Consider the following 11,317-nt stretch of genomic DNA (forward strand, 5'->3'; position numbering starts at 1 on the left):
TTTCGTCTTTTAAGATTTGACACCAAAACAAAAAAAATATATAAGAAAAACGCCAATGTAGATTTTATAAAAAATGAAAAATGAAAAATTAAACAAATAAGCACTTTCATGTAATTAAAAAAATTAAAATTAAAAAAATATTTGTCATATCACTTATTCTAGAAGATCCAAATGAAAAAGAATAAAAATATAAATACCTAAAACTTGAATTCATACAAATGCTCTAGGTTTTCTATCCCTTTAGTTTAACAAAACATATAAAAATATGTCTTCATATAAATATTTATTTGAAGCCATCTCCATCCAGAAAGATGATGGGCATAAAAAAAACATAAGCCCGACATCAATTGATTTTTATATATTATATATTTTCTATTTCCAAAATAAGAAAGATGCTATATAAACTCTAGAAAAAGAAACTCATATATGCCTATTTACATCCATGATAGTCATCTAAATTACACAATATAAATCTTTTTTAATTTCTTCATTTTCCTTCTACAAATGGGACAAGTGCAAGTTTCTGCAGCAATTCTACACATAAAAATAATAGGAGTTAAACTCTACATTAATGTACAAAAAAAAACTTTTTACAACTTTATATTTATCCATATGTACAAATGTAAAATCAATTCTTTCATTTATGCATTTCTTTTAAAAAAATCAAAAAAACTATGAAATGTAAGTAAACAACATTTACCAATATCATCAACAATCACTTAATTTTATAAATATATATTAATTGATATGTATATTAAGCTAATAACTTCAAATAAAAAAGATGAAAAAATATGTTTTACCTTGTCCCACAAGTATAGCATGTTGCAAAATGGCCACATGGGAGAAAAAAACAATCCCTTCTTGCATCGAAGCAAATAACACACAAACGCCTAAGATCATTATTGCTAGTTTCCCCTTCTATTATTGACTTTCCTTCACTAGAATTTTCTTCATCACTTGAGAAAGAATCATAAGATGAACTCCAACTAGTAACATCAGTGTCTTTTCTAGACAACAATGGAGCTCTTTCTGAATTCACTTCCACTCGTTGGAATCGGAACCTTACATTTTCTTCAATGTTTGTTTGGTACATTTGGTACGATTCCAATGCACATAGGATTATCACAGTCATCACACCTGTGTTTATTTATTCATTGCATAATGTATATTTCAAATATGTCAAACCCTAAATTTGGTTATATTTTATATCGATAAACACCACTTTTAGCGTCGACTACCGTCACTGACGCTATTAGCGTCAGCCAAGTCCACGCTACAAGTTTTTTCTTAAAATTAAAATATATATCAATCAAAATAAATTGTGATACCTATTCCTATAAAATACATGATCCATCTTGGTTCATAAGACACATTCACATCAAACCATTCCTGGTTAGTTACACCCTGAAAGAAAGACTAGTTATTAGAATTACTTTGATGTCCTTATAAGTCATATTATATATAGAAGGATTAGAAAAAGTTATAGAAAAATGTAAATTTGTCGTTTTATTACCTCTTTAGGACCTGGAGTGGTTAATAGTGCTATGTTTGCTGAAAGAGCTGTGTTTATTTTACATGAATTGTTATCTAGAGAACATCTTTTATAAGAGTTGGTTGTATTGTAGAGAAGTGCATTCACATTGAACTTCAATTGTACCTAATTATTGCATGTAGTAACATTTCAAAGCATTAATGACCCATTTGCAAAATGTCACTAAATCACTAGTTGTCAATGTTAACTAAAAATGCATATCACCTTAACATTTTGATGGTTGATATTGCCAATAGCCACATAATAAGTAGACGATTCTGATATTTTCTGTGTAACCTTACTACTTCCTGTAAATAAATAAAAATATGAATGAAAATAATGTTAAAAAAGATCGCCAACCAAACTGAACCATTAAAAGAACCGAACTGAAATTAAAATAATCGAAATGATATATTTGGTTAGTAAACTTAACCATGTTGCACAAATAGTTTTATGACCAAACAATGATAAAAAGGATGAACCAAAACTGAAATTAAACCAAATCAAAATTGAAAATGAAAACTGCTACAAATAAATTTAAAAAAATTATTAAAAAAATCAAAAAAAAAAATATAACGATTTGGTTCTTTAACAAATAATTTGATTAGAAAAAAATGTTTTCTAACTGTTTGCTACGGTTTAGAATTCCAAATCGATATACCATAATATTTTTAGTTTGGTTATGTTGTTGATAAATTTGAATGGTTCGGTTCGATTTGAATGATTTTTTACTAGAGTTTGATTCTATTAGGCTCAATTTTTTGACAGAACTAGATTACATCAAAACAAATCAAAACAAATGTAGCATAAGAGAACTACTTTACAAGTAATTATATTTTATACCATAGATATTATTCCAATACATTGTTGCGTCAGGGGATATTGGATCATCTTTCCACTCATCTATACTTTCTCTACCTGTATTTGTGAAAGATTAGAAATAATGGAAGAGTACATATCGCATAGAGATAATGAATCATAAATTGAAATATAAAAATAAAAGTGTACCTTTTAATATTACAAGGATTAAAGGTGCTACTAAAGAATTAACACTAACAAAAACATCTAACTGAGAGTCTTTATTCAGGTAGAATATCCATTCCTGCAAAACCATATGATTGCGCAAAACATCATGTTTATAAGGTTTAACAACATTAAACAAACCTGAAAAAACAAAACAAAGTTGGATCATGCCTTTTGAGATTTTGGTGGAATGGATACATCATACATCTCAGTCCAATTTATTTTGCCATCTAGTGGAGGAGCAACATCAAATCCATAAAGCATCATACCAGATTTTGGCCTATTGTTTTGTTGCACCTGTTATTATGTCATAAAACATTAGGACATAATAATAATAATAATAATAATAATAATAATAATAATAATAATAATAATAATAATAATAATAATAATAATAATAATACAACCAAAAACAGTTAAATGAATAGATATATAATAAGGAAAATAATAAGAAAATGTTCAAATTATATTTAAATACCTCGATCGATTGTACTAACATTGAGTTGATTTCAATCAAATGTGACGAATACGAACCCAATTGTAAATTAGATCCGCAAACACCAACAAAACTAAGAGTAATAGATTCTACAAAAAAAAATGGGAACAGAATAAGTTCATATGACTAGGACGCAATTGAGATTGATTGCATATTACAATTTAATTAAAGAGAAAAAAATGCATAAAAATTTATTGGAATAATTGTACTAACCAATGAACCAAAATAGCACAAGAATAACAATGCAAGAACAAACATTGTCCCACATGAAAGTCATTAATGGCTTTGTGTTTGAAATGTTGATTTGTTCTTGTTGGTTGCTATGGTTGTGTTGGATATCCTTATCTGAATCTCTCCTTTTGTAAGTAACATGAAAACATGGTTTGATATTTAGATGTAAAAATTATTCTATCGAGATTATGGAATAATTCAAATGAATCCATTGTAGCCTAAAAATGATATTGTTTAGTCAAAAAGAAAAAAAAAACATGATCTTTCAAGTTAGGTAGAGTATATTCTATATAAGAAAATTATTAATTTTTTGTCTTAAACCTGTAATAATTCAACGTTCAACTGAAAATTTAATATGAATTAATTAATAATTGTTACAATTAGTGTTTGACTCGTTACTCTTTAATCAATATGGACATTCACTAATGTTCATGAGCCATTTGACTTGAACTACTTTGTTTCTTTAATTGATTTTTTTATTTATTAATTGTCTTTAATAAAAAAATGTTGAAAAAAATCTGAAAAAATGACTTTTTTTAATTACAAAATTAACAGAATCATGTTTTAGTTATTTAAAAATAATAAGTTTATATTTTTATTCTAAAGTATATTTTTCAATTCAGTAATACAAAATCCAAATTTTATAATAATATGAATACTATTTGGGTCGAGATTATCCATAATTTTGAATTGGTTGTGATTTGGATTAATATAAAAAACGTATCATTTTTTTCTATCTTTTTTTGAGTAGAGTAAGTATCATCTTAACTTGTGTCCTTAAAAAACTCAAAAGTATGAAAAAGTGAAAAGTTTCGTACTAAGATCCAAACATAAAATTTAGCAAAAATCAAAAGACACAATTTTCAAAATATCTTTTTTATCTACATATACATACAAGTTAACATTTTCCTTAAAGTAAAAGCATTATAGTTTAAATAGATGGCTTAATCTACACATTTCACATCGTTAATTGCTTTTGCACGCCATAATTCATATATGCACTTACACGTTAAGCAGCTTGAAAAACTCTCAAATTTAAATTACAAATTGCTCTCACTAAATTCAAGGATATACAATTATATACAATATGTAACGTTTGAATGATAGTATAATATTCATTTTCATTTTGTAGTCGAATACATACATGTTTTGACATTAACTAGCACTCGTACACGTGCAATATGAATATGTAAATAGACATATTCATATCTATTACATGCATTTTAATAAAAATAAAAATAAATATTATAAAATATTATACTATTGTAAGTTTTTTAAGTATATTAAAAAAAAATTAAAAAATTAATTATTGGAATTATGAAATAAACGAATATTTATATTAAATATATAATTGTTTAACATTGATGTATTTTTAAAAATTGATGGACATATATTTTTGTGTAATGATATAAATTAAAATATATAAATATACATATTGTGCGAGTATGCGGCGATGTGGATACTAAGGTGCCAAAACGAGCACTTGTACACGCTTATTTTAGTGTGTAATTACCCGAGCCCAAACTTATATCCATTTTTGCGGGTTTTTACCCTACTCGTTATGTATATTTTTGCGGGTGCCCACTAATATGAGTCAAATTGTCGTCCCAAATTTGGGTAGGTAGGTAGATATGTGTTAATTGAGTTAAATGAATATAAGTTCTAGGGTTATGTTCCGTTCGGGAGGCAGAAATGAATGTAGTTGGAAAACTGATGATCTTGAACGGTGGATCCGATCTCCTTTACATCGGCGCGGAGTGGACTTGCAATGTTAGCACTCTAACACCCAAGTCAGTTTAAGATTAAAGATGAGTATAATAAAAATTGAAGATCGGATATTGTACTTTGCTCTTAGCATATGAACTCATTTTATATCTTAGGTTAAGTGTAGTGGATTTGATGTGGATTGGGCCTTAGTCATTTGAGCTTTTGGCCGTTCCAAAACAGTTTCCCCAAGGGTTTCTCAGGCACTGCGGGAAGGCTTAAGTATCATTGATTGACCTTCATGATATGGTTCAATGTGGAATGAAACTGAAACACTTGGTATGAATTTTTGAAAGGGAACATATGCATTAATTCAGTTCCATCATCAGAACGCTTTATCACCCCTTTTTTACATGTGTAGTGATGTGACCAGTTATGATATGGTTCAGCTTATAGTGTACTTAAGTGTACTTGAGTTGACGTATATCCATGAGTGAAAATCTAGTTATTTATCTTGTGATTCATTTCCATAGTTAGTCTGATCCTTTCTGTTGTTGTTGCTTATAAGTAGTGTGAATTGATTATTTGGAAGTTTTTCACAATATTTAGCATTCAGACTTACAATTACTTTTCAGAAAAGCATATTTGTTCCTTCTTCCTTTAGAGTATCACTAGAAGTAACTCAGTGTTTTTCTTAAAGCTTCGCCTTTTTTCTATTCCTCTCGCTTCATCAATCCCACATAACCAGATACCTTTCTAAATCAAGCTTTTACCTTCCAACATTTCCTGTTTTCTAGTCAGGATGAACGATAATATGGTCAATCTAGTGAGTGATTCTGAAGTTGAAACTTCATATTCTTTTGCGATGGGGACCTCCATTGGTTCTCATCTTTCTCCTCTTAATAATGATAACCTAGAACAAGAAATCATACACATATCTAATGATTCTGATTCATAAAGGGTGTCTAGGGATTCCCTAGAGGAAGAAACTTCGTCATCTAATTCATTAGATGCCCTTATATAAAAATGTTGGTGGAGGAATAAATTGTGCGTAAAGCCCTCATGCCCCTTCGCATCTTATCCGATGGAGAGATACAAGTCAATATGCAAAGGAGATAGTGCATTAAATATTACATTCAACTTCGTCTGCAGACAAATGGTTGTGAACATAATGATGCTGGGGTGCTAGCCCACTTGAAACTTCGAAGTCGGTCGGGAGTGTTAGAGTATGACTTTTTAGATGCAAAAGTAGCAGACACATACTTGGTTTTGAGCACCGAGGCTTCCATAAATGTGGTTGGAATCATGGTCGGTGACCCTTCAGAGTTGTTAGCCTTTCCTATGTCAGGGGAAAAGAGGATATGCATTTCTTTGGACTACTGTAAGATCCCATTTTATGAATACTTGTTTACAAGAACATGTCTTTGGTTGCCTTTTCTGAATTTGAGGTAGTTGTCTTGAAATATTTAAAAGTTGCTCCTTCCCAGCTTAATCCCAGGTCATGGGTATACATAAAATTATTCCAACTGTGTGTTGAGTACAAATCTTAGAAGTGTTCTCCTAGCTTGTTTTTTTTATATTTTCCATCCTAGGCATTCTTCCAAGATAATTTTTGTAACCATGGGCTTAGTTAATGTTAGACGATATGCCTAGATCTAGAGGGGGTGAATAGATCCCAAGTTAAAAAAAATTATTTGAAACTTTGATTTAGAAATTTTTCAGTATGGAAGCAAGTTTCAAATATTTCCCGAATTCAAAATCGTCTAGCCGAACCTTCTATTGAAAAGTCCGGATATGCGTAATAGTGCCAATAGAATGATAATAATTCACAATTCGATCAACAACTATTAAGCACAACTAATTGAGTACTATGCAATAGTAAAAATCTATATCCAACGATATTCACACAAAAAAAATTAAGTCAAGCAATCTGTCGAACACTTGGTGTGCGAAAAATAAAGTTTGGAATTTTATATGGTGATTGTTGTTCTAAGAAATCAAATCATAACCAAATGGTTGATCAATATAACATACACAAAATTCAAAATGTAATCAACATTATGATTCAAACTATGTTGATCTGGTGATCAAAGTAATCGACAATTTTCACGTTGAAAAATAAAAGAGGTAGAGAGATAAAGATAGAGAGAGTACGCAAGGATTTGTTTATGTAGTTCCCCAATCAACCTCGTTATGAGTGTGTCTGCCCTCAATTTGAATTTGAATTGAGATATTTATATAATAAATCTTACTTGCAAACGTATCAATGTAAGAGATGAGAAATCAAATCCCACAAACCCTAGGTTTGTTCTTCACTTTAGCACCTCCAAAAACCTTGATCAAAGATTGATCAAGTTACCAAAAATGTCGCTTCAATTCACTTGTTGTTGCTACTTACTTGCACGACCTCCTTATCTCAAGTCTTTCACGCAGATGAATTAATCTCAAGCGCACACTTGTTGAACCCAAGATTTGTCAACATGATCCACCGTTTCACACTACTCCTTTGTCGGCACACCTAGTCTCAAGGCTTTCAATCGATCGGATCCGAGTTGAACAATCTTGTATAAAACCTTAAAACCCTAAAGATCTTGAAGAAAACCCCCACCTCGGTTTTCTTATTTTAATCCCTCAAAGATCGCAATCCAATATTCTCAGTATAACAAACCTAATTGGACGTTATCAGTCCTAACCTAGATGACACCCAATCAAAAAACAATTATGTGTAGTTTGATTGTGTGTATGCATAAATTGAATTGAAGATGATGAGATACTTTGAAATCCTAGATTCATGTAGGTTTTACTCACTCTGGAAACCTTACTGGAGAATGATGCATGTATCATGAATTTATATATGTGAGACTCATAAGAAGCAAAAAGAATGAAAACATATGCAAATTTTCAAAATATTTAACCAATAGGTCGACTTATACGAATCACGTGTCGATCTATTCAAGTCATGTGTCGACCTGTTGGAAGAATGTGTCGACCTGTAAGGTTATGTGTTACCCATAGGTTGACTTGAAGACTCGACATATAAGACAGAAGTTGCAGGCTTTAATACTGCAGCATATGTGTCGACCTGTACCATTCATGTGTCGACCTGAAGTTTAAAAAAGGTAAGAAATATGCGCACATGTATACAACATCTATGATAACACACAAACTAAATAATAGACACAACAATAACAACAATCATAAGTACTTAATACAACAACCATTGTTTAAATCCAAACAGTTAAAGAGCCATTGTTAATACATAAACCAAGAGCTAAACAAACCATAATCTAAAGGCACTAAAACATGAAATAACAAAATACAGAAAGACACAAGACACCTAAAGTAACCGGACATTACAAGACCAATCTCTCAATACATCATTTAAACACTAATCTATCTTCTCCCATATCCTCTTGGTGCACCCCTTTTCCAGCCTTGTCTGTCATTGCGGTATTGAGAATCAATAACATCACACATTTCCCTGTAGAGACTCTCATAACGATGGCAGTCATCGTAATGTACAGAAATAATGTGATTGATTCTAGCCAAAATGGCTTCATGATTTGAATTCATGTCAGTGCGTAAGGACTGTCGCACCCGAGGTTTTTTAAACATAATCGGAATAGGAAACCGAAACATTGACCGTCTTCGAGAGAAAACGAAAACAAAAGAGTCACCACCGAGTTTTATTTGAATTCTTCTATGGGGAAGGAGAGGGAAGATAGTCGATAAACCCCTCGGGAAAAAGGTATGCACACGGGAAGTGCAATATGTAAGGATAAGGAATTAGTCTCGCAACCGAGATTGGGTTTGGAAGTTGGTTACACAAGGGGAATGTATTAGCACCCCTCACATCCATGATACTCCATGGGAACCATTTAAGTTATTTGCGTGCATGGTTTATTGCTTTATTTTCAAAAGGAATGTGAAAGAATTGGGTTTTTAGTTTTTTATTATTGTGTTCGCCAAGGATTGGGGCCCTTGTACCTACATATCATTCATCGTTCCATATTTCAAAAAATGTTAGCATGAAATATAAAGAGTATGTTAAATCTGAAAGACATGAGCATGTCATGGATCTATGGAACAACATCATGTATGCTAATATAGATATTGAGATTCTCGCACACTTGAAGCACTTTGAAACTGTTTGTGCTGATATTCCTTTGTTTGTTAAGTATGTGATTGAAACATAGTTGACACCTTATAAAGAAATGTTTGTTACTACTTAGACTAATAGATTCACTCATTCAAGGAACATAACAATGAACAGGATGGAGTCTGCTAATTGGAGACTAAAAAACATGTTGACTACAAGCCGATGATATTTATGTCGAAGCTGGGATGTTGTGAACACCATGTTGAAGTTGCAGCTTGGTTCAATCAGGGTCTCGTTCTAAAAAAGTATTGTCAACATTGAGCATCGATATAACATTGAAAAGCATGATGTTGATCATGAAGATAATGGTACAACGTTGGATTTAGAAGCAAAGTGTGAAGAGTTTAAGACATATTTCAATTCTTTGGATATTGTAGGCCAGAGGGTGTTAAAGAAAAAGGTTCGGGAACTAACACATCCATCTACAACTTCGATGTGTCCATTATCGGTCAAGTACAAGCCAAATATGGGAGTTAAGAAGAGTATAAAGGGTGAAGTAAATGATGTGCATCGTGATCCTTCATAATGGGAGTATTGTGAGGGCTCACAGAGGAGTCTGTAGCGGTAAATTCATGACCATCAAGCTATGGATAAGCTTAACGTCAATAAAACCAGAGTCGCCACCGCGCTTTTATTGTTTCCAAAGGAAAAGGGAAAAGTAAGAAAAAAACCCAAACATAAGAAGTTTTCAAATCAAAACTAATAAAATGTCAGAGATTACAGGTAAGGGGGTTGGTTACACAGAGGGAAGGTGTTAGCACCCAAAGTGTCCTAGGTACTCATAGGGAGCCCTTTTTTATGTGTGTATGTGTTTTTGGTATAAAAGATGTTTGAGAAAAATAGAGTGTGGGGATGAGAAAAGAATTCATTAATTATATTTTTGTGTTTGACAAGACCTTCGGACTTGTGCCTACGTACCAACATAAAAATGAGGGATTAAAACCTCGTAGTTCGTAGTAACAATTTCAAAGTTGGTGAATTGCTTTTAACAAAAGTTTAAATGAAAAGGCACCAAGGGGCCAAAAATTTGAATGGGTTTGTTAATTCTTTTTGTCTTTTGAAATTTTAAGTCAATATAATTAAGTTTATTTACAAATTTGATTTAAGAAAAAGGTTTGAAATTCATTGGCATAAGGCCAAAGTTTCTAATCATTAAAGCAAAGTCTAAGTTTGAAATCACAGACAAAGAAAGTTTTTGAAGAAAAAAAGGGAGATTTTTAAAATTTAAGAAGTGAGGGAGATGAAGAGACTACCCTAAGCATAAAATTAAAAGTTAAGAGTTGAAAAGATCTGACCAATGAGATGCAATACAATAGACAAGAATGTCATATAGAAAATCCACTTTCCCTTTGGAATTTGAATCAAGAAATAATCAAGGAGAAATTAGCAATATCTAAATGATCAAAAAATATCAAGTGTACTATTTTGCCAATATAGTAATAATAGGGATGTTTCCCAAACATCGATCTCGAGGACTATGCAGTAATATGAGTTTAAATTGTGATTCAATTAAACAAAACAAATAATTGAAGGTTTGTAATAAGTCACTCTCTAATGGAACTAGAAGTAATACAGAATAAAGCTTTTACACAATTTATAAAATTATGCCAAGGATGGTGTATGATTATCTCATGTAATGACCTTGAATGTATATCTCCTCAAACAGTTCAAAAATGCAATTATCAGATCTTAAAATTGTTTCCTCCTAAAACCTTAGAGGGAAACCTTTGGTCATTCATTCTAATCTCTAAGTCCTTAGGTGATTATAATGAAACCATGCCTTTTGAAATAACAAGATATAACCAGTAACTATAGGGTATCCCTAGTCCTAGGTGATATCTACTACAGTTTCACTGAGCAAAAACTTTAACAATTGCAATCCCGCAAATTGTTAACCATATAACAATCCTTATTTTTCTGATAACGAAAGCGTTAAAAACATTGCACAATGAAATTGACAAACAAACATAATATTGAAGGAATTACAAATTCATAGTCATTACACGATCAAATCAGGGACACCCCCTGGCATTAGGGGGTTTAGCCACTCATACTATTCAAAGAAGATAAAACATATAATTTAGACATTACAAGAATAAGAGGATTTTGTTGATCTTCAATCGCATCCACTCTTGAAGGACCTCCGTTCTCCGCAACTCTTGATCGTTCCAAT

General features: G+C 31.4%; 1 protein-coding gene across 1 annotated transcript; it reads right to left on the reverse strand.

Annotated features, from left to right (window-relative positions):
* Positions 1–256: 256 nt before the first annotated feature.
* On the reverse strand, positions 257–3,453 carry LOC127084573 (E3 ubiquitin-protein ligase APD2). The gene is made up of 10 exons (XM_051025055.1): positions 3,264–3,453; positions 3,033–3,139; positions 2,726–2,851; positions 2,540–2,633; positions 2,375–2,449; positions 1,757–1,839; positions 1,514–1,657; positions 1,329–1,404; positions 801–1,137; positions 257–534 (listed from the first exon to the last, which is right to left on the reverse strand). Exons 1-10 carry the CDS (start codon positions 3,325–3,327, stop codon positions 459–461), a joined length of 1,182 nt encoding a protein of 393 aa, XP_050881012.1. The 5' UTR covers positions 3,328–3,453; the 3' UTR covers positions 257–458.
* Positions 3,454–11,317: the final 7,864 nt, after the last annotated feature.

This window comes from Lathyrus oleraceus, chromosome 5 (assembly GCF_024323335.1).
Source record: "Lathyrus oleraceus cultivar Zhongwan6 chromosome 5, CAAS_Psat_ZW6_1.0, whole genome shotgun sequence".
Classification (NCBI taxonomy): domain Eukaryota; kingdom Viridiplantae; phylum Streptophyta; class Magnoliopsida; order Fabales; family Fabaceae; genus Lathyrus; species Lathyrus oleraceus.

Excerpts from the sequence above, each read along its gene's own strand:
- LOC127084573 (XM_051025055.1), bottom strand. The coding sequence starts at position 3,327 with ATGACTTTCATGTGGGACAATGTTTGTTCTTGCATTGTTATTCTTGTG. Across the intron at positions 3,140-3,263 it reads TGTGCTATTTTGGTTCATTG|AATCTATTACTCTTAGTTTT; the intron begins GTTAGTACAATT and ends TTTTTTTTGTAG. Across the intron at positions 1,658-1,756 it reads TCAACCATCAAAATGTTAAG|GTACAATTGAAGTTCAATGT; the intron begins GTGATATGCATT and ends TGCAATAATTAG.